A 23,718-nucleotide genomic window follows, 5' to 3' on the forward strand; every position below is an offset into this window, starting at 1 on the left:
TGGCTTAATGGAAAGAGAACAGGACTAGGAGGCAGGAAACCTGGATTCTAATCCCCCTTCTGCCACTTGCCTCAGGCATGGGTGATCCTGGGTGAATCAAGTTAATTTCTCTCTGCCTCAGTTTCTGCAATGGAGATAAAATACCCTGCTCTCCCTTCCTCTTAGAGTAGGGACTTTCTATGTGACAGAAACTTTGTCCAATCTGATTATCTATCACGGACTTGGCACGTAGATAGTCCTTGATCATGAGCATTAAAATAATAATAAATGTATTTATTAAGCGCTTACTATGTGTCAAGCACTGTTCCCAGTGCTGCGGTAGATACAAGGTAATCAGGTTGTACACACTCCCCTGTCCCACATGGGGCTCACGGTCTCGATTTCCATTTTACAGATGAGGTAATTGAGGCACAGAGAAGTGAAGTGACTTGCCCAAGGTTACACAGAAGACATGGCAGAATGGGGATTGGAACTCATACCTTTGACTCTCAGGCTTGTACGCTTTCCAGTAGGCCTTGCTGCTTCTCTAAAGGGTCAGAACCTAGAGGAAACACCTGTGGTAGGAGCAGAAGGGACTGGCCTGTAGCCCTTGAGGTGGGGGAAGAGAGAGGACTGAGAAATGAAAGGAACATTTAAAAGACTTGAGCATTATTTTTAACTGAAATAACTTGTTAAATAAAAGCAAGTGATTTAAATAGGGATATTAAAATGAACTATGTATTTTACAATTAAAATGATTATTTAATAAGCCCCATTAAACAATCAATATACCCCTATGTGAACCGTACATTAGCACTTCGGAGGTGTCGGTATATTGGCTGATGAATACTCTCCAACCTTCTGGCTTGCATAACCTCATTTGGGCTAAAACGAACTCTGAATCACAAAGAGTTAAGCCACGTAAAATGTTCTATAAGTAGTAACCATTTTTATGTGCCCTTTAAATTACAGCCTCCTCACTTGGACAGCTTTCCCCAAGAAAGGGGGCCTAACTGGGCAGACACACCTCAGAAACACGTTCAGCTGAGGAATTTGCCAGTTTCAGTGAGATTGGCAGGTGGGATCATATATAGCAGCATTAAGAAAAGCACCGTGGCCTAGTGGAAAGAACATGGGCCTGGCAGTCGGAAGACGTGGGCTCTAATCCTGGCTCTGTCACTGGCCTCCTATGTGACCTTGAGGCAGTCGAGGCCTCAATTTCCTCATCTGTAAAAGGAGGATTTGACACCTGTTCCCCCTTGGACTTAGACCCTGGGATCCTGACTGTGCCTGACCTGATTATCTTGTATCTAACTCAGCATTTAGTACAGTGGTTTGCATATAGCAAACTTTTAACAAATACCATTAACACTGTCATCAGTAGCAGTGTCCTGCCTTTGTCATGGATACAGTTTATTGCTGTATTGTACCCTCTCAAGCACTTAGTGCAGTGCTCTGTACACAGTAAGCACTCAATAAATAAGATTGAATGAATGAATGAATGAATGGAGAACTAAAATTTACATAAAAGTCCCAGAATGAAGGGGCCTCACTCAGTTGCCCTTCCTAGGAAGAACTGTCACTGAAGGTAACCCATTTCGACTCTTTCAAAATCTGTCTATTTCCACTGTTTCCCGGGGCTGCGAGTTAAGAGTAGGACTCTGTGAGGAGACCCACACTGACTGCAGCTGCCAAAAGCTGGGAAATGCAAATGAAAACCCTACTTTGCCCACACTGCCCTAGCCAAGTGAGGTCACCGGTCAGCTCTGCCCGCCTCTTAATTCCTCGGGAAATGGCTCTTTTCAGTGACCGCAGTGCTCAAAGTTGAGAGGAAGAATTTTGAGGAAAAAAACCAGTCTGCCCTTCTCTGGTTTGGTAACCTGCCTATTGAATGCCTTGGGAAAAGGGTCTGGGTGATGATCTTCAAACCTTAAAATGTTAAACAGTAACTTTCCTACTATGGTTGTTTGTTGAGCAAACATTTAAAGTTGGCAATGTGGTGGTTGGGAGGTGGCATGGGTGAGGGGGGAGGGCAGACGGAGTGCCGGGAGAAGACTAGTCCATGGAGCGGTGAGCCTTCTGTATTGGGGAAGATTTCAGATGCACAGAGGAGTTTGCCCAATTCTCTCTGGTATGGGACAAACCCTCCACAGCCCATATTCAGCACACTGGAAAGAGGGAGGGAAGAGGCTTCAGGTAGCATGACGTGAAAGGTTCCAGCCATATAGAATTTGTGGTTTGTAAAGAAAAATGGGGAGCAGTTTGTTTTTGTCGCTGAGTGACAGGTGACCCCGGGAATGCAGTCTCCCCAACCTTTTCATTCCCACCTCTGCCTTGGCAGAGCTCGGTGAACCATTTTCACTTTTGTTTTTCCCCAGCTTCTCTACTAAAGTCCATTGTTGGGTGACAGTTGCATAAACCGTGGTTGGAGCGCCAGCACCCCTCCCTTTCTGCAGTTGAATTCTCCCTCTCTGGATTGTTCCAGGGAACAGGAGGCTCTGGCGGAAGGCATCAGTCCACCAGACCTCAAACGCAGTGGTGCACGAAGACGGGGGGTGGAGGAGTGACTTGGGGGAGAGGGAGGGAGGAAGGATATGGCCTCCCCTGCTCTGGGCGGGAGGGTCTTCGCACCTTGGGTAGGGGACACTAACTTTGAAGGGAATAATAATAATAATGGCATTTATTGAGCGCTTACTATGTGCAAAGCACCATTCTAAGCGCTGGGGAGGTTACAAAGTGATCAGGTTGTCCCACGGGGGGCTCACAGTCTTCATCCCCATTTTACAGATGAGGTCACTGAGGCCCAGAGAAGTGAAGTGGCTTGCCCAAAGTCACCCAGCTGATGAGTGGCCGAGCCAGGATTTGAACCCATGCCCTTTGACTCCAAAGCCCGCGCTCTTTCCACTGAGCCACACTGCTTCTCTGAATGCAAAATGTGATTCTTGGGAGCTCAGCCCATTCAGGGAAGAATACTTTTTTTTTTTTTAGAAAAAGTACCTTCAGTTGGGGTCAAAGTTGTTAGGCTGGAACTACGGCAGAGAGTCATGGCCTCTTTTTCTTTACCAAAAGAGCCACACAGTAAGATACGTCTCCATGATTCTCCTGTGACCCCTGCTGTCATTAGTCCGAATTCTCATTCGAATGTGAAGAGAAGGTGCTCTCAGCTCAGCATCTGGGCCCACTGAGACTTGTTTTTGCTGCCAATTCAAAGCCAGCCCCTGTTTCTACTCTGAAAACCCTCATGCTCCATCATGTTTAGTAAATGGCAATTGGTAGGACTTATCAGCTAAGGCCAAAGACAAAGCAATGAAATGGCTGTCCTTTGGCTGATGCCCTTCCTTGGGGTTGGTTTTCTGTCGGGTCCGGGACCTGGAAACATTTTGGAATTGGGAGTGGCAGAGAAACTGCCATGCTCATCTTTATATTGGCTGCCACCCCTGGCTACCTGGTACCTGTTTTTTTGGAAATCACTCCTGCCCTGCCTGATCACTGCCTAAGCCAGTCAGTGGGACAGCTGCCTACGTGTGCGTTGGTGAGGGTGTGTTTGGATTGTTGAGGGCTTGCTTGCAGAGCTGAGTCCTGCTGAAGCGTCTGCTTAAGCGGCCACAGGTTTGAGTTTTGCACTTACTGAAATGCCGCTTTAAGAAAAAACATTCTTGGTGTTTCGCTTTTGTAAACCTGGAAGTCATCCAGCATTGCTCTGCTAGAGGTATTGCATTTTCATTCGGCTTCATTCCTGATCAGAGATTATTCATTTGTGAATGAGTGGCTGTAAAAACTTGCCTCATGCATATGAAAATTGGACATGGAAATTTTAATCGCAGACAAGTTTTGCCTTTCCCGAAAAGGGCTGTGGCAACATGTTTGTGATGCTTGTGCAGAAGGACTTACTTTAAAAAAAAAAGCACTTCACCATTTGCGCTTTCTGAATTGCGCTCTCCAGAAGAAGCCACTAACTGAGAGGGGTGTTTGATTCCCTTGCAGATCATGATTCTGGAAGGAAGTGGTGTGATGAATCTCAATCCCAACAGCAATCTCCTCCATCAGCAGCCTTCCTGGACAGATGGCTACCCCACGTGCAATGGTAGGAAGATTTTTAGCTTTGACGACCTCTATTCCGATGCCTGCATCCACGGCATTTTCCTCCTGTCGTGCGTTCACCCCACTTTGTTTGGAATTGTTCTGAAAACTCTGGAGATGTTCTGGAGCGGTTGTGGGAATGTAACTCCCTGAAGTACTCCTTGGTGATCCCCGGTCCCCTCCTAGGATAGGTATTTTGGAGATTTTCCCACTGCTCCTATTTATGGCAAAGCAAACTTAGTTCTCCTGAAAGGCGTCAGATTGGCAGCCTGGAAGAGAGGGGTTCACGGAGCAGGAACAGGCTGAGGGTCAAGTTTCCTTGTCTATTTTAATCTGGTGCTGTGGGGAGTCTTTGAGGTTGTCGGGGCTGCTCAGTTCTGGTGCTACATATGTCAGAGATCAGTCTAATGTGCACCAAGTTTAGGTGCCAGTTTAGAGAGATGGGGCACTGGATACTGCCCACGGGGGCCCTGTTCATTGAGGACTCTCTTTCGGCACTTCGTCTAGGACATTTTGACTGAGAGAGGAAACATTTGGGGATTATTATTGGAAACTGTTCCCTTAAACTCATTACTGCACCTGGTTCTGAATTTAGCCCAACATCCAGGAGGCGGAAATCTGTACATCAGAATTTGATTCTTAAAGCATGTCAGACAAGAGGGATGGCAGTGAAAGGGAACGAGCCCCAGCTGGAACAAGGACTCCAAGAACTCTGCCTTTGAATCACTGGGTAACCTCTAGAGTTATTCCGTCGACTTTGGTTTTGTCCTGGGTAATATTTGGATGCCCCTGCAGGGTCACTAGGCAGAGCAACCAAGTGAGATCAGGTACTATGTGGCTCAATGGAAAGAGCATGGGCTTTGGAGTCAGGGGTTATGAGTTCAAATTCCGGCTTTGGGCAAGTCACTTCACTTCTCTGGGCCTCAGTTACCTCATCTGTAAAATGGGAATTTAAACTGTGAGCCCCCCGTTGGACAACCTGATTACCTTGTAACCTCATCAGCACTTAGAACAGTGCTTTGCATATAATAAGTGCTTAATAAATGCCATTTAAAAAAAGTACCCAATCCCAGACACGGGGCTCAGTCTGAGGCTCTTCCCAGTGAAGGGGCTCAAGCAATAATGATGCCAATTCCGCTGATGAGGATAATCAGAAGAACTGAGTTTGAACAATGAAAGAGGAACAGCTCCCGAGCTAGAGCTCTCTACCCTCTGTCTTTTTCAGGGGGTGTCTTTCAGTGTTTTTCCATGCTTTATTTCCCCTTCAGAAGCCTGTGAGAATGCAAACCAAACTTTTTCTGCTCTCTGGATTTCAGTAAGAAACTTGAAAGAGCAGCATTCATTCATTCACTCATATATATTGAGCGCTTACTGTGTGCAGAGCACTGTATTAAGCGTTTGGGAAGTACAAGTTGGCAACATATAGAGACGGTCCGTACCCAACAGGCTCACAGTCTAGAAGGGGGAGACAGACAACAAAACAAAACAGCAGCAGGAAGACCCTTCAGAGTCCCCAGTCTAGCAGTCCCTGCTCCATTTTCAGATTGTCGATGGGGGACATACTCCGGGCTGGGCTGGACTAGGTTGGTGGAGAGCAGAAATTCCAGTTTTGACTTTCTAACTTTGAAGTCCTCACGAAGCCACAAATTCAGTCCCAGGAATCACCTAGAGGGCAACCGGAAATGGGAGTGAGTTACAATTTCACCTTGATGCTGACAGATCAAGCTCAATCAGGCTCACATTGAAAATGAAGACTTGTCACCAAGGCTCATGGGCGTTTAAAGAAATTACTGAAGAAGCCAAGGGTATGCAGTGCAGATCATGGCTCACGTTTCCCAACTGCATCGGCCTAAAGGTTGTTATTGAGGGCAGTCTTCTCAGTCAACCCCAGGATTCTCTTGAAGGACAGCAGAGTGGGAGTAGAATCCAAAGAGTTAGTGATCCGGGGCACATGTTCTTGCTTGAAGTTCATTTTGTAGTTGGGCAAGAAAACTGGGGCAATAAGGCTATATCAAACAACTTTCCCCAGAAACCCCCTGAAAGGAAACAGTTTTGGGGTCCCACTGAGCAATGATGCCCTGTTCTCCTGATTTCCCCTTAGGGGGTGAATGTGAAGTCCAGCTTTAATGGGCCCAAATTGGGCTAACCTCACTTTGGAAAGATGCATACAATTTGGGATTGCACTCTGAACCCATTCCCTTGAATTACTCTGCCTTAAATCAAGTTTATGCACCCATTCCTTGAAGTTTTCTAAGATTGGAGTGGAGGAGAGCTTCTGGACACACACCCCCAAGTTGGATTGGATAAACAATAAGCTTTCCTGTCACTCCTTTGCCCTTGATGACCGGCATCACCCGTCATTATTCCACATATATTTTTCTACTGAGTTTAGCCAAAGACCCCAGGGATTAGACTAGAGAAAAGGAACATTAGTCAAGAGGCCTGAACTTGGCTCTTTTGGGAACATTTCAAATGCTGTTTCCTCCAGCTGCCTCTCTCCAACACTTGGGTGGGTTTAAAGATTCACCAAATGCTTACTTGCAAATGCTTATTTACAAGAATGCCACACCTTTGCTAATTTGATTAAGGATTGATGGACAATTGAGCACATTCTTAAATGTGGGAATAAACAGTTTGGTAGACAACACCATAGCTGAGATCCTTTCAGGACCCAATGAACCTTGTCGTTTTTCTCTGGATCAGCATTTTTCCAGTATATTTTTTTTTCCGTGAGAAATTACCTTTGCTGATTAGTGAATAATCTATCCGCCACTGGGAGAGGGTCACTGGAGGCATCTCGGTGCTCTTTTCATAAATCTTTGGTGAAAAGTGGGGTGGGTTGTTGTTTGTGTGTATGATAATTATTGGGCAGGCACATAAACTGGGGAATATATAGTAATACTATGTGCTTACATAGCACCTTTCTTCTAAGGAGCTCAAAGCACTTGAAAGAAGTTTATGTCATTTGTCCTCATAAAGTCCTGGTGAGAAAGCTAGGAAGTATTATTATCCCAATTTTACAAGTGTGGAAGCTGAGGTTCAGAGAGGGTAAGTGATTGGCTTGGGGTCCATTGAAAACTGGTTGAAGATCTGGGCGAGAAACCAACACCCCATTTCCTAAATGTAGTTTATCCATGAGACCACTGTCCCTCCTGAAAATGCTAACTGTGGATGTAATAGCCATAGTAGCATAATATTTATTAATCAGTTATGTGTGCAGAGCACTTTACTAAGCACTGGGAGAGAGTACAAGGGTGGGAAATTTGCACGGTCCCTGTCCCTCTTGGGGCCCACAATGTGTTACAATGAATCCGTCCAACTGGAACTGATGCATATTCATGTCTGATATTATTATTATGAGCACAACAGGTCATTGAAGCTACTGTTTTGCAGTTTCTAATGGATTTTTTGGAAGTCAGTGGCACGAGATACATCCTCAGTATTGGACCAAGTACCAGGTGTGGGAATGGCTCCAGCATCTCCTGGACACCAATCAACTGGATGGCAGCTGCATTCCTTTTCAGGAGTTTGATATCAATGGTGAACACCTGTGCAGTATGAGCTTGCAAGAATTCACCCGGGCAGCTGGAACAGCTGGGCAGCTCCTTTACAGCAACCTGCAGCATCTAAAATGGAATGGTGAATATCTCCCTCCCCAGTAGAGACAGAGTTTTCTGATAAGCATATTGGGAAGAGCACAGACAAAGCTTGAGAGATGGGATTCTTCATCAGTCAGGGTAAAATATTGTCTCCATGACCAATTACTTCATTTCCTGATACAGGAAAGAGGTGGAGAGGGGGAGTGTTTTTTTCTTATTAATTAATTAATTTTAAAATGGTACTTAAGTGCTTATAATGTGCCAAACATTATAAGAAGCAGCATGGCCTAGTGGCAAGAGCACTGGCTTGGGAGCCAGAGGTTGTGGTGTCTCATCCTGGCTCTGCCACTTGTCCGTTGTGTGACCTTGGGGAAGTGACTTAACTTCTCTGTGCTTCAGTTTCCTCATCTATAAAAAGGGGATTGAGACTGTGAGCTCCACATGGCACAACCTGATTGCCTTGTATAATAAAGGTGGTATTTGTGAAGTACTTACTATGTGCCAAGCATTGTTCTAAGCACTGGGGTAGATACAAGGTAATCAGGTTGTCATTCATTTATTCATTCAATCATATTTATTGAGCGCTTACTGTGTGCAGGACACTGTACTAAGTTCTTGGGAAGTACAAGTCGGCAATATATAGAGATGGTCCCTACTCAACAACGGGCTCACAGTCTAGAAGGGGGAGACAGACAACAAAACAAAATGGGTAGACAGGTGTCAAAATCGTCAGAACAAATAGAATTAACGGTATATGCACATCATTAACAAAACAAATAGAATAGTAAATATGTACAAGTAAAATAAGTAGAGTAATAAATCTGTACAAATATATATATATATATATATATATATATATATACAAGTGCTGTGGGAAGGGGAAGGAGGTAGGGCAGGGGGGATGGGGAGGAGGAGAGGAAAAAGGGGGCTCAGTCTAGGAAGGCTTCCTGGAGAAGGTGAGCTCTCAGTAATCTCCATTTTACAGATGAGAGAACTGAGGCACAGATAAGTTAAGTGACTTACCCAAGGTCACACAACAGACAAGTGGTGGAGCCGGGATTAGAACCCAGGACTGCTGATTTCTAAACCCGTGCTCTTTCCACTGAGCCACACTGCTTCTCTAACCCAGGTCTTAGAACAGTGCTTGGCACATAGTAAACACTTAACAAATACTATAATTATTCTTATTCTTATTATTTGGGTAGAGACAAGTTAATTAAGATTGATGTAGTCCCTGTCCCACGCAGGGCTCACAGTCTTAATCCCTATTTTACAGATGGGAAAACTGAGGCATAAAGTGACTCACACAGGATCACACAACAGACAAGAGATAGAGCCAGAATTAGAACCCAAGTCCTCTGGCTCTGAGGGCCATGGACTTTCCACTCAGCCATGCTGCTTCTAATCTGTTGCTAATTTGCATTGAATTTTGGGAATTCATGGAAGTAAGAAAGTTGGGGTTTTGGGAGGGTTTTCTTATTTTGTTTTATGGTACTTGTTAAGCACTTACTATGTGCCAGGCACTGTATTAAGTGCTGGGTTAGATATAAGATAATCAGGTTGGACACAGTCCCTGTCCCACAGGGGACTCACAGTCCAAGTCTGGGGGAGGAAGATTTAATCCCCATTTTACAGCTAACTGAGAGAAGTTAAGTGACTTGCCCAAGGTCCCACAGCAGACAAGTGGGGGACTTTTCCCTCTCTCCCTGATGCTAGTATTTTCATGGAACTATTGTGCCTTAAGGCAGCATACATATAAGTTGATAGCTACAAGAATCTGATTTCTCTGATGAAGTTTCATTTAAGTGAAGGTGTTCTGCAGGCTAAGTCTAAGTCACAGACACATAAGAAGATACTGACAGGTTAAAACAGAGTACTAACAATTTGTGCTAATTCTTTTAATACTTAAGGAAAAAAGGTCAGACATGTACTGCTCTGCGCATAGTAAGAGCTCAATAAATATCACTGATACATCAGGCTTGAGTACTTAGTACAGTGCTCTGCACACAGTAAGTCCTAAGTACCTTTGATTAATTGATCATACATATATCTTTCTCCTTCTTTCCAAACCTCTGTAACTGTGAGTGAATATGTGTAGGCCTTCCCAGGAGGCCTTCCCAGACTGAGCCCCTTCCTTCCTCTCCCCCTCGTCCCCCTCTCCATCCCCCCCATCTTACCTCCTTCCCTTCCCCACAGCACCTGTATATATGTATATATGTTTGTTCATATTTATTACTCTATTTATTTCTTTTACTTGTACATATCTATTCTATTTATTTTATTTTGTTAGTATGTTTGGTTTTGTTCTCTGTCTCCCCCTTTTAGACTGTGAGCCCACTGTTGGGTAGGGACTGTCTCTATATGTTGCCAATTTGTACTTCCCAAGCCCTTATTACAGTGCTCTGCACACAGTAAGCGCTCAATAAATATGATTGATGATGATGATTGATGATGTAGGCTTGTAGCTGTTTATGGAATTCAGTACTGCATAACTCTAGAATGCCTTATGATTCTAAATGTAAATACGAAACTCCATATGGAATTTACACAATCGAACTTTATTTCCAAAGACATCTTCGAAAGACACTTTTCTGATGATGCTCACAAAATACATGAGGGGATGTGTGTTCCCACAACAGACTCACTGTGGGCATAATTACATTTCATGAAGAAAATATGTATTGGGAAATTTTGGTATAATTTTACCTCATTTGAACTTTGCCTTAGCTCAGGATTTGAAAGTGATGTGAAAGGTATTTCCTAGAATGTTTTCTTCAAACAGTATCTTATGTAAAAGCATCCTGCTGTAAAATACATAGAGACGAATGAACCCAAGATTAATTTGGCTGATATTTTGACTGGTATTTTGCATACTTCTGTCAAAGCTACTTGTTCTGGAACATAGTGTCAACCCAAGGGGGGAGCTTGAAAAATAATTGGTACAACAGCATTCCACCCATCTGGGTCTCTCTTACCACTAGCCATTTTGGATGAGCTCACTCTCAGGCTGTCAGTCACCCCCTCCCAGCTCACTGCTACTCATTTCTTTTTTACTAGAAACAAACCAGACAAGACACTAAAAAAATTTCCCAGAAATAATGATCAGCTGACAAGAAAATATCTCCCCCATATAAAATTTACTTCCTTTAGACAGCATCCTAAATCAAGGCCAGGAGTGGCTACCCAGGGTCTCGAGGAGGGAGAGTATGTCGACTCTAGGCTGCAAGCTCCTTGTGTTGTGGGCAGGGAACGTGTTTACCAAATCTGTTGCATTGCACTCTCCCAAGTGCTTAGTCCATGGTACGTGTTCAATAAATATGATTGACTGGCTGATTGAGATGAACTTGGAGATGATCTTTCTTTTTTTAATGGTATTTGTTAAGTGCTTACTCTGTGCTAGGGTAGATACAAGTTGATCAGGTTGGACACAGTCCATGTCCCACACGGGGTTCAGAGAATTAATCCCCATTTCACAGATGAGGTAATTGAGGCACAGAGAAGTGAAGTGACTTGCTCAAGGTCTTATGGCAGGCAAGTGGTGGAGCAGAAATTAGAACCCAGCTCCTTCTCACTCCCAGGCCTGTGCTCTATTCACTAGGCCATGCTGCTTCTCATCCTCTCTGATTTTTCTATTGACACCTCTGAGTTGGGGAGGAGTGTTTTTCTTAGACAAGATGTTTCCCAGCTCAGAATTTCCTCTGTAGTGTTCCCTTCATCTCCACATCTGACCCTCTCCATCCGGAGAGAATTCTTAGGCTGCAAGACATCCCTTAGTGGGACCATGTAGTCTATTCCCCTGCTTCCAGATTATGGTGCAGACAGATGGCTGTCTACATATTTTGCATCATTCCAGGGTAGGGGATTCTACTGCTTCTTTCAAAAATCTACTCGAGTTTTAACTGCAAGAAGCTCTTCCTGGTTTTTCGACCACTATAAGACTAATTTTTTTAAAATGTGTTTGTTAATGTATTTGTCTGGCACATGGTTAAATGCTTAACAAATACCACTGTTATTATTATTATTATTATTATTATTATTATTATTATTATTATTATTACTATTATTATTTAAGTGCTTACTTTGTGCCAGACACTATACTAAGATCTCAGGTAGATACAAGCAAATCAGGTTGGCCACAGTCCATGTCCCATATCGGGCTCACAGTCTTAATCTCCATTTTACAGATAACTGAGGCATAGAAAAGTTAAGTGACTTGCCCCGGGTCACATAGCAGACAAGTGGCGGAGCAGAGATTAGAACCCCAGTCCTTCCAACTCCCAGGCCCTTGCTCTGTCCACTAGGCCATGTTGCTTCTCTTTGGCCTGATTCTAGTAGAAATGAAGAACTACTATTCCCCAAGGGCTAATCCTCTTCCATAGCATTCAGGCTACATTAAGAGAATCAACATGGTCTAGAATCTTGGAATGGGGGTCAGGGGATCTGAGTTCAAATTCTGACTCTGCCATTTGACTGCTGTTTGACCTCAGGCAAGTCACTTAACATCTCTATGCCTCAGTTTCCTTAACTGTAAAATGGGGATTAAATACCTTTTCCCCCACCACCCTCCTACTTAGTCTGTGGAGTCCCTTGTAGGACTTGATTATGTTATATCTGACCCAGAACTTGGTATAATGCTTGGCACACAGTAAGTGCTTGACAAATATTACAATTATAATCTATCCACCCTCAGAGTAATGGGGAGTAATGGGTTCAGGAATCAAATGAGAGACACTATGGCTAAACTGAATCCTTCCTCTGGAAAGCGTATCTCTTAATAGTCCTGACTATTGCTTGAATTGCTAGTAGCTAAGGTGGTTCCTGAATGAGTGTGGGTTCAGTGAATAAGTTCAGCTTAAACTGAATGGGTTTTTGGCTCTTTTTTAACTTAGTTTCACTTGGCTTTTTCTGCTTCAATCTCTTGAAGGTCAGTGTGGCAGTGATCTATTCCAGTCAACACACAATGTCATTGTTAAGACAGAACAAACAGGTGAGTAGCACTGGTGTCGAAATGCCAATATTTCTGGGTATGCACTTAAGAGCAAGGAGGACCCTACTGGTGCTTAGTTATAGAAAGCAAAGTTAATCTAGTGTTTAGGATGGGTCTTCCAGATCTTTCCCCAAGGATCCAATTCTAGAAGGAAGTCCCTTTCGAGAGCCCTCCTAGTAAATGCCTCTCTTCAAGGAGGTGTGGTGAGAGTGTTATGAAATGGGCCGGCTTGTCTAAGACCCCACACTTCCCCCCTGGGTTGCCCATGAAAATGGGAGACATTAAAGAGCCTATGACTCCCTGGGAAGTGAAGGGAGTCTGGCCTCCGTCTCTTGATGGAAGGACCCAGTAGTCCAGGATCTACCCCCGAATGCTCAGTCCCTTCCCAGATTATGTAGAGTGCAAACTGTATGGGACAGATCTTGCCACTGGCTTCAGTGGGAGTTGCGTGCCAGCCACCGAAGGCAGAATTTGGCCCTGAGGTTGTGGTGACTTACTCAGGGCAGAAATTGGCCCCATGCATGTATTTACTACTTCATAAAATGGCTACTCCCCCATTATTAAAAGAAAAACAATATCTGTTAAGCACATTAATTAAGCTTCAGCAGCCACCTCTGTGGCTCTTGTACACAGCCACACCAGAAACTGGAGGCTTATTGCCTGACTTGGTCTCCTTCAGTGACTGGCTCCATGCCGCTGTCCTTTGGGTAGTGAACAGCCCCAATTACCCTGTGGAATTCTTCACAAGGAGAGTCACGAGTGGCATGCCTAGGGAGCTCACTCAGGAATTCAGTTTTTCCTTGTGTAGACAAGGGAGACGATTGGGTCACGGAGCCTCAGAGACTGGGGATGATGGGTGTGGAGGTAGGTCCACCCTTTGAGGAGAGGGGACTGTCACCCCCCAAACCTCCTCGATTCGATTTGTTTTTAGAAACAACAACAGGTGTAGGAGGTGACCAAACAGGGAGTGGGTGTAACCCAAAGAACTTGGGCTTGGGATGCCCAAACACGTAGCTATTAGTTAAAATACCAGCTAAATCCCTATGTCGTAAACAGGAGGACTTAGCCAATGACTCAGATTTTATTCCATTTATATTATCAAAACAAAACAATGCTCTCCTGGAGTCATACTATTCGGAACTGGGAATCATGGATGCGGCTAAAGGAGGGGGTGTTTCAGATCTGCGAATACAAGGAAACAAACTGATCCTCATCTAATCAGAGTAAAGAACCTGCTGATCCAGTGGGAAAGTTTTCTACCTTTCCCCTCTCTTTCTCCGTTGTGAAAAGGGGAGGAGCCTCTGGTGAAGGACATTAAAGTCCAAATTTTGTGTGTTTGAGAGTGCAGATTCAGACTTTCCTTTTCCCAGTTTTCCTTCTAAGTTTTAACCCACAAAATATTAAGTGCTAGGATGTACTCACCATTTGAACGACTGCACTGATTTACTGATTGACACTATTGTACTGTTCAGAAAGAGAGCCCAACTAATCAGAAGACTAATTAAAAAAAATATTCCAGATATTTTTTTCAAATTAGTTTTCTCCAAGGAGGATGTTTCTATGCCATGGCACCCATTGGAATAAATGTACAAAATTTGGCTTCTTTTTCATGGATTTCCAATTCTCTGACATCTCTTCTCTGATTTCCAGTAGAACAGGACAGTCAGCACATCATTTGCTTTGCTGGATAGAAATTCAAATTGCTGATCATCTTCCTTTCCTTCCATTTTCAGATCCTTCAATCATGGCGACTTGGAAAGAAGAGAATTATTTATATGACACCAACTATGGTAGTACAGTAGGTAACTAACTTCACAACATTTGAAGCATCTTTGTGGTCTCAAAAACTTCATTGGTGCAGGAACCGATTTTACATTTTTACTCTCCTTTCATTGACAGAATTATTGGACAGTAAAAGTTTTTGCCGAGCCCAGATTTCCATGACAACTACTGGACACCTTCCTCTTGGTAAGCTATCTTTCTGACATCTCTGGTTGGGCAGAAACACAGGCATACATCAGTTGCATGTCAGATTTCTGTCCCTTCCCCATCTTTCTCATCAGAACCGATTCTTGTCCCAAGGAGGTTCTGAAAGGACTAACCTGGGGAAAAGGTCTTCTAATTTGTGAGCCATTATTTTCCGAAGAAGAATTTGCACATCTCCCTAAGTCCAGAAGCTATGCGTGCAATTTGCAATTGTTAGCAGTGTCTTTCCCCTCATATTTGGGGACATCGTCATGGTTGTAATTGGTAGGTGGGCAATTGTGTCTCTAAATTCCTGTGCCTATAAAATAAGTTTGTACAGAATAAAGTAGCATTTTGAGGGCCCTTTGAGACCTGCCTCCACACAACTGCACATTGATTTATAGGACCTACAAATGCTGAAGTGTATATGTGATCATGAGTCTTTGCCCAGGCAAATTGGGGTTATAAAAAGATGCCTCGATATTTTATTCCTTGATATATATGTGTGTGTGTGTGTGTGTGTGTGTGTGTGTGTGTGTGTGTGTGTGTGTGTGTGTGTGTGTGTGTTTGCTTGTAGGAACCTGCAAGTGCTGGATTTGCTTGTGCCAAAGGAATAGGTAAAAATGTTGTAGTTACAGATCAGGCTCTTTTTGTCAAATGAGACCTGGGGCATGTATTAGCCATGAAAAACGTAGCCATTTGGCAGCATGATCACTGGGCAGAGCTTCTGGTTGGCAAGGACTGTGTCTAATCTGCTTATGCTGTATCTCCTCTCAACACCGAGCTCCTTGGGAGCAGGGAATGTGTCTACCAACTCTGTTACATTGTACTCTCCCATGCGCTTAGTACAGTGCTCTACACATGGTTAGCACTCAGTAAATATGGTTGATTGATTATTTGATCTCTCCCAGCACTTAGTACAGTGCTTGGCACATAGCACTAAACAGATACCACTATTATTATTATTATTATTGGAACAGGGTGAGTGATGAGCATGTCCTATATGCTGTCACCAGCCTGAAAGACTAAGGGAAGCTCAGCAGCTGTCCAATGCTTTTCTCCCTTCCTTCCCTCCTGGACAAGGGTTGTTCCTCCCCTGTCATTCAGACAGATGGCTGGTTGCTTGCTAGCTTAGCCTGACTCTGCATTTTAAGAATTGGACACTGAGTAGGTGTGAGATTCTGGAATTGATTAGCAGTTGCCTCTTTATGGGATAATGAGGAATGTTTTCTTTAGAGTGCTGGAAGCTAAAAATCCCCTTCAGGAAAGGACCTCTATCCAGGCTGGGAATTGTGTTCCAGATCAGAGAAAATAACTTTTCTGCATGAGATGGAGCTCAAGTCTCCTAATTCCAGCCGTGTTACCCAATGCCACTTGGTAGAGGGACCTTTATGGAACAGGAGAATAGATGAACTAAGGAACCCCAATTATTAGGTCTGAGGTGGCATACTTCGACCTGGGAATTGGAGCACGGGCCTGGGAGTCAGAAGTTCCTGGGTTCTAATCCTGGCTCCACCACTTGTCTGCTGTATGACCTTGGGTAAGTCACTTCACTTCTCTGTGCCTCAGTTACCTCATCTGTAAAATGGAGACTGTGACAGTGAGCCTCACATGGGACAGGGACTATGTCCAAACTGATTTGCTTGTATCCACCCCAGCACTTGGTTCAGGGCCTGGCACACAGTAAGCGCTTAACAAATACCATCATTATTATAATTATTATTACGTAGCTTCTGGATCCCCCGGTGGTGACAAGCTGCCTGATGCTGGCTAAGTGACTTCACTTCACTGGGCCTTGGGGTAGTAAGCCCTATCCCATACCTTCCTGGAAGGATGACTGGGGAGAAAGAATTGCAAATAGGCACGAGTTCCTGGGAGAAAGTTGCTGCACACTAATACCACAGCAGGATGGGTTTTTATGTTAATATTAATATCTGTCTCCCCTTCTAGACTGAAAGCTCGTTTATGGGCAGCGAACGTGTCTGCTAATTCTGTGGTACTGTACTCTCCCAAGCACTTAGTACTTTGCTCTGCACAAAGTGTTCAATAAATATGGATTGATTGATTGATTGATTATGGCTTTACACAGATTTCTGACCCATGCCCAGGTGGGAACTTGTTACTGTCACAGTCAATCTGGGCTGGATGCATATGTGGTGAAAAGTTCTGTGTACCTTTACTGAGTCATCTGGTCTTGAAATCCTAGGATTTCATGAAAGTACTGTAATTAAATATCTCTCTATGTTTTAGCTCAAGTAACAAGGTGAGCCAAGGCGAGGCACAACTTAAACTGATGCACTCTGTGATAAAGTGGGGGTGGGAGGGCAGGCGGGGATTTCGTTTTTCTTTCCTGTCATCCGCCCATTTTCAGAAAATGGCTGCCAGTATTCCAGATCCACCTGATAGTCCTGAGGCCCAATCACTCTAACTTGGCTTGATGGGTTTATCCACTGGCTTATTGAGCCTAAAGCTAGGGTGGCACAATCTATTATAAAATTGAAATTTGTATATCCCGTAAAGAAATTGCTCATAGGTGAATCATATGCAAATATTTGAAACCTTTGCTGCTTTGCAAGGTCTCTTGGTTGAAGTCATGCTCTAACACTTTGATCCATAAAATCTTCAGCTTGTTACCACTCTGCTAAAACTAGGCCTCTGTGCCAGGGTAGTGGGGGCAAGACCCGGCGAAAGCAAAGTGTGAAACTTTCCCAGAGCAAGCAATTATGATAGTGAATCATTAAACCACCCAGCAAGCATCAAAAAGTGGGGGCACTTTTTTGATTTTTTAAAATAGACTTAGAGATCAAAAGGAGTGACTCCATTGGCAGGTCAGTAATTTCACTCTCTTACCAAGTAGAATGTGCACTGGGGAGAGATGGGTGGAGGCGGTGGGAGAGGAGAAGCATGGTCTAGTGGAAAGAGCCGGGGCCTACCTGGGTTCTAATCCCAGCTCTGCCAACTGCTTGCTGTGTAGCCTTGGCTTAGTCACTTCATTTCTCTGCACCTCTGTTTCCTCAGTTGTAAAATGGGGATTAAATCCTACTCTCTCCTTCTCAGACTGTGAGCCCCATTCATTCATTCAATTGTATTTATTAAGTGCTTACTGTGTGCAGAGCACTGCACTAAGCACTTGGGAAGTGCAAGTTGGGATAGGGACTGTGCCCAACCTGATAAACTTGTATCTACCCCACCACTAAGAGCAGTGCTTGACACATAGTAAGTGCTTAACAGAAGAAAGCAAGAAAGAAAGACAGAAAGAAGGAAATAGAGAAAGAGAGAAAGAAGGAAAGAAAGAAAGAAAGGAAGAAAGAAAGAAAAAAAGAAAGGAAGAAAGAAAGAAGGAAAAAATAAAAGAAAGAAAACTCAGACTCTGTCTTTCACCCTTGGTTCACTGCCCTTATGTTAAAACTTCATTTTTTGGAAGGTCTGAAAGTAGGGAATGTGCTGTGTTGTAGCCCTCTAGCTCTGCAAAATCGGAAAAAACTTTATTCCTAATAGACTAGCCCAGCAAATTTTGAATAAACCTAAAAATGAAGCAGTTGACTTGACTGTCAGGTAGGCCCCCACAGCCCTGGGATTTCTCAGAAACCAACTCCAGGCCTGGAAGAGCCACCACTATCTCTCAAGCATGCTCCTGAAAAGTTAGTTTGACCAGGACCTTGATCAGCCACTTCCCTTTGTCTTTAGGACAACACCAGTGCTTAGAGCAGTGCTTTGCACATAGTAAGTGCTTAATAAATGCCATTATTATTAACCATGATATCAGTGATGGAGCATTGTCTGGCAGATGTGACAGGGCCAGTGCTATTGCAACACTGTCACCTCATGAAGAAATGTTGCAAATTTGCCCTGCACCCATCCGCCTAGTGGCAATTTAGTTGTCCTGTGAGTTAGTCTCACCGGGTTCCAGAGAAACCAACCACAACAGGAGTTGGAGTTGTGTGTCTACCATCATAAGGGTTTAAGAGAGGGAAGTTTTTATCCACTCCACTGGGTCGGATTAAGCAGAGTAATACCTTGTCAGATTCTTTTAACCTTCCCTCCATGGCTGTGCAACTCTGCACAGAGGAGTAGTACCTTTAAGAAATCACCAGAGGCCTTTTGTGGAGAGAAGCTGTACGGTTGTGCCGTCAGACATGAAACTGCTTAATCAACAAAGGATGACACAGAGAATTCTCCAGCTTAAAATTTGTTTTCTTCCAAGGGGTGGGGTGACTTAGACCTAAATACACAATAAGCGCCCAATGGTTGAATCTTCCTGGCTTCTGGCTTCTGAGAAATGTGTTGTTGTAAGGGGATTGAATCAGTGACTTGTCTGTCTTTCTGGTAAGGGTCTAAAGGATGGGGGGAACAATAGGAAATGGAGTCATCAAAAATCTTTTAGTCAGGTTGGCTTGAATTTTTATTCAACCCAAAGCTAATCCCAAATGCAAAATATTAGCTAACTGAGTATATGATAATGTCATTCCCAGTGCCAGGCACTTCAAACAATAAACACAGCCACACAACAAAAAACTGCCTTTGTGTGTCCAGTGTAGTTGGGACTGTGAATCCCACTTAGCCCGATGCAACCACACACACAACCACAGGTGAATTTCATCATCAAGGGTGTCTTCTTCTAGTAAATGGAAAGCTACAAAGATATATATATTTTCTGAAGAATTGATGTTTACACATCACCAGCTCTGACCTCCCCAAACAAAAAAAATCTCCGCAGAGGCCTACCCATTTCATTCTCCACACAACTGAGTTCCTTTTTGCCATAGAGGACATTTCTCCTTCCAGGACAAGGGCAAGGAGCACGGTGTGAGTCATTTGTTAAACTAATTTATATGTTTCACCAGCCAACTATAGCCCTCTGTACCCAGCTCTTAACCATCAATGGTTTCTTTGTCAGCCTGATTAAAATATAACTTTACACATATAAGAAAGGAACTCCCTTGATTTGAAAGACAATCTCCTTTGTAATCGATGCTTTCATTTTTATATTAGGAAAAAAGGTGAATTGAGAATATGTAACTGGGGTGGGTCTCATTTTCATCTTCTACAGATTCTCCTGATATGAAAAAGGAGCAAGAACACCCTCCGAAATCCCATACCAAAAAGCACAGTAAGTTGATGACTGTCAGATGAACACCTTAGCCTTAACAGGGGATGGGAGTTATGAGCGAGGGAAGAAGAGCTGCACATTAGGCTCAAGGGTAAACTGGCCAGGAATAAGCAAATCTTTTTCTCTGTCACACATCTGCATCCATTTTTTGAGTTGTCTAATACCAGAGCAAGAGCGTTTTAAACAATTGGTTAATTATATATTTATTAACATATATATGAAAATATAACTGATATATCTTAATATATAATACAATATATTTATATATTATATAATATAAAAGATGCAATTTACATAGTATAAAGTAATATATAATATACACTTATATTTATAGGAGCATCATTGTGTAGTGGATAGAGACAAGCCTGGGAGTCAGAAAGTCATGGGTTCTAATCCCTCCTCTGCCACTTGTCTGCTACATGACCTCGGGCAAGTCACTTCTCTTCTCTGTATCGCTGTTTCCTTATCTGTAAAATGGGATTGAGACAGTGTGCTCTGCATTGGACAGGGACTGTGTCCAATCTGATTAACTTGTATCTACATCAGTGCTTAGTAAAGGGCGTGCCTCTTAGTAAGCACTTCACAAATACCATTATTATTATTATTACTATTAATAATAATAAAAATAAGAAGTAGCAGCATGGCCTAGTGGAAAGAGCATGGCCCAGGGAATCAGAGGAGCTGGGTTCTACCCTTGTTTTTCCAGTTGCCTGCTGTGTGACCTTGGGCAAGTCACTTAACTCCTCCGAGTGCCTCAGTGTTCCTTTTTTGTCTTCCTTCTACTTAGACTGTGAGCCCCGTGTGGGACAGGGACTGTGTCTGACCTAATTAACTTGCATCTGCTCCAGCACTTAGAACAGTGTTTGATACATAGTAAAAGCACAAAAAATACCATTAAAACAAAAAAGATGGGCCCCATAATCTCACCCAGTGGACCTGCAAGGATGATGTAAGGTAGCCCAGAAGGGTCTTCTTTCAACTACCCTGTGAAATTGACTGTTCAGGAGAGATAGTTGGGCATCAGTTCCCACTTTAGACTGTAAGCTTTTTGTGGGCAGGGAATGTGTCTGTTATATTGTTGTGTTGTACCCCCCAAGTGCTTAGTACAGTGCTCTGCACACAATAAGTGCTCAACAAATATGAATGATTGATTGATTGATCCATCAGTTGGGATTTTGAAGTCTCCCTTCTCTGAGATGTCCAATCCATGCTCTGGGCAGCTGGATCTCCTCTTAGTGTGCCTCTAATGTGGGGGCTGTACATTCCCGACAAACTCCCTGGAGGCCAAATTGTGCTCTATGGTGATTCCGCTTTGGCTGAAACTGAAGATTCGTGCGCATGTGTTTCTTCCGACACTGGGCTGAGTTGTACCCAGAGCCATGTGTTGTCAGAAGGATGTTTCCCAATTTTCTAATGACACTTAATCTAAAAGATGGAGTAAAACTGTAAGCTCCTTGTGGTCAGGGAACATGTTGACCAACTATATTGTACTCTCCCAAGAGCTGAGTTCAGTGCTCTGCACACAGTAAGCAATCATAAATGCAATTGATTGATTGGTTGATAGGAACACTCCTTGTGGAAGAATGGAGAGTTCTGATAGTTCTCAAGATTTGATTCTGAATATTTGAGTGGCCTAATATCATTTTCAGTCTTCTGTTTCAGAGGCCACTTCACTCTCCAACCTTGTTCCTCCTTCCTCCCACCCCAATAAGTTCCAGCAGTTGAAAAACTTTGGAAGCACGGAGCCGCTTAGCTGAGAGTAATAGATGAATGTTCATAGAAGCATCGTGTATGAGTTCTAGGTTGTGGCCTAGTGGAAAGACCATGAAACTGGGAGTCAGGAAACCAGGGTTCTAGTACTGGTTCTGCCACTTGCCTGCTGTCAGTGACTTTGAGCAAGTCACTTAATCTCTCTGTGACTCAGCTTCCTCAACTGTTAAATGGGGATAAAATATCTGTACACCCTCCTTCTTAGACGGGAGCCCCATGTAGGACAGGCAGTCCATTTGATTTTATTATCTTATATCTATTCCAGCACTTAACTCTTGGTCCTTAGTTCCCCTGCTGCCCGGTCCTTTTCTTTACTCAACACCCTTCTCTGTTTCTTTCTGTTAGATCCCCGAGGGACTCACCTCTGGGAGTTTATCCGAGATATTCTCCTGAATCCAGACAAGAACCCGGGGTTAATAAAATGGGAAGACAGGTCTGAGGGCATCTTCAGATTCTTGAAATCGGAGGCAGTGGCTCAGCTGTGGGGAAAGAAGAAAAACAACAGCAGCATGACATATGAAAAACTGAGCCGTGCCATGAGGTACTGTGTCCAAAGACCTTTAAAGTGAACATGTATCATGACCAATTTTAATTTCTTATCCTGGAGTGTTCTCAGATGTATCATCTCCCCAATCTGACCTAGCCCTTGTACAATTTTCTTTTTAACAGATACTATTATAAGAGAGAAATTCTGGAACGAGTTGATGGACGGAGACTGGTATATAAATTTGGAAAGAATGCACGTGGGTGGAGAGAAAATGAAAACTAAAGATGTCGACAGTTTAAACCAAAAATGAAACACACACAACCACCAACTGCAAAGCAACAATTCCTGGGCGTAAATATTTCAGAGACTATTTCCTTCTATTTATGTACCAAAAGGGAAAAAAAATCTACTTCTAAAGGAGGAAGGATCATTACAGTTGTTAAAATTATTTTGTTATTTGAAGTATGTCCTGTATGGGGAAAAAATGTACACAGTTTTCTGTGAAATATGATGCAGTACGTGGTTCTGATTTATTTTTGCCTCTATTGTGAAGTTCTTCTCTTCTGCAGGGCTGATGTGGTTTTTGACTTCACGGTTCCTGTCAGAAAAAGAACAAAAAAAATCAGAGGGCATTACATGTTTTTATATGCAAAAGGACTTAGAATAAGGCATTGTGTTCTCTGTTCATAAGAATACTTTGTGTTCCTGTTGGAAGACATGAAAACGGCAGCTTTTCCGAAATTCCAGTGCCACAGCTATGGCAAGGGAGATGGGATTCCGGATTACCATGTCTGGATCCTGTAGGGAATGATTGCCCTTGGAGGGAATAGGGCAGAAGGAGATGGGAGGCTGGTGGCACTCAGAACCCATTGGTCGGGGGGCTGTGGCAGTCACAGTCTCCAATAACCATGTAACCAGGAGAATATTACGGTACATAGAACAGTTTACCAAGAGAATCATTAGAAGCTAGGAGGGAGCTGCAGGTCTCCTGTGAATACAAGGGAATGTGGCTGCAGGTGGCTGTTCAGTAAAAATTCTTTATCTCTCACCACCTGTACTTGTTTACGGTTTTCTTGCCAGTGGACTGGGAGGGAAGCCTAGGTGTGGTTATTTGCTCTCTGTAGACTGTAGCAGAGATGAGGATTCCAAGATGCGGAGCATAAACTGATGTCTGTCTTTGGAAAATGCATCAAATGAGTTGAACCTCAAGGCTTCATCTTATAGCCACAACCACACAAGCTAAATAGACAAAAAAAAATTCCAAAGGTGAATGAAAACCATATAAGAAGTGAAACAAGTACTCCCAGATGGGAAGAATGGGACCAAAGGAGAGAAGAGGTAGGGGCAATTACCACCTTAGAGAATAACATTTCTTCTAGTCCTTGGCTTTTTTTCTGTTTGGGCAGCCCTTCCGTGTTTTTTGTCCCATCCTAATTACCTGCATCTGATATGAGACAGCCTGTCCCTGGACTCTTCCTATCCAAATGGTGGAACCCATTGCAGGATCTCCAATCAATCAATCAATCAGTGGTACTGATTGAGTGCTTACTATGTGCAGAACATTGTACTAAATGCTTGGGAGAGTACACCACAACAGAATTAGCAGAGATATTCTCTGTCCATAATGAGCTATAGTCCAGGAAGCTTGGTGTAGGTAGCCCAGGGTGGGAGAGTGGAAAATGGAGCGTGACAATACTATTCTCTTTCCTAACTGCTCTGCTTCTGGAACTACTTCTCCAAC

At 43.4% G+C, this 23,718-nt stretch overlaps 1 protein-coding gene across 1 annotated transcript in view; it reads left to right on the top strand.

Annotated features, from left to right (window-relative positions):
- Positions 1–22,512, top strand: part of EHF (ETS homologous factor) — a 45,206-nt gene extending 22,694 nt beyond the window's left edge. Inside the window, exons 2-9 of the mRNA XM_038764865.1 lie at positions 3,964–4,063; positions 7,453–7,698; positions 12,583–12,645; positions 14,379–14,447; positions 14,545–14,613; positions 19,661–19,720; positions 21,836–22,031; positions 22,160–22,512. Coding sequence (XP_038620793.1) covers positions 3,967–4,063; positions 7,453–7,698; positions 12,583–12,645; positions 14,379–14,447; positions 14,545–14,613; positions 19,661–19,720; positions 21,836–22,031; positions 22,160–22,259 — 900 coding nt within the window. The 5' untranslated portion in view covers positions 3,964–3,966 and the 3' untranslated portion in view covers positions 22,260–22,512. The remainder of the gene's footprint in view (positions 1–3,963; positions 4,064–7,452; positions 7,699–12,582; positions 12,646–14,378; positions 14,448–14,544; positions 14,614–19,660; positions 19,721–21,835; positions 22,032–22,159) is intronic.
- Positions 22,513–23,718: the final 1,206 nt, after the last annotated feature.

This window comes from Tachyglossus aculeatus, chromosome 22, assembly GCF_015852505.1.
Source record: "Tachyglossus aculeatus isolate mTacAcu1 chromosome 22, mTacAcu1.pri, whole genome shotgun sequence".
In the NCBI taxonomy this organism is placed as follows: domain Eukaryota; kingdom Metazoa; phylum Chordata; class Mammalia; order Monotremata; family Tachyglossidae; genus Tachyglossus; species Tachyglossus aculeatus.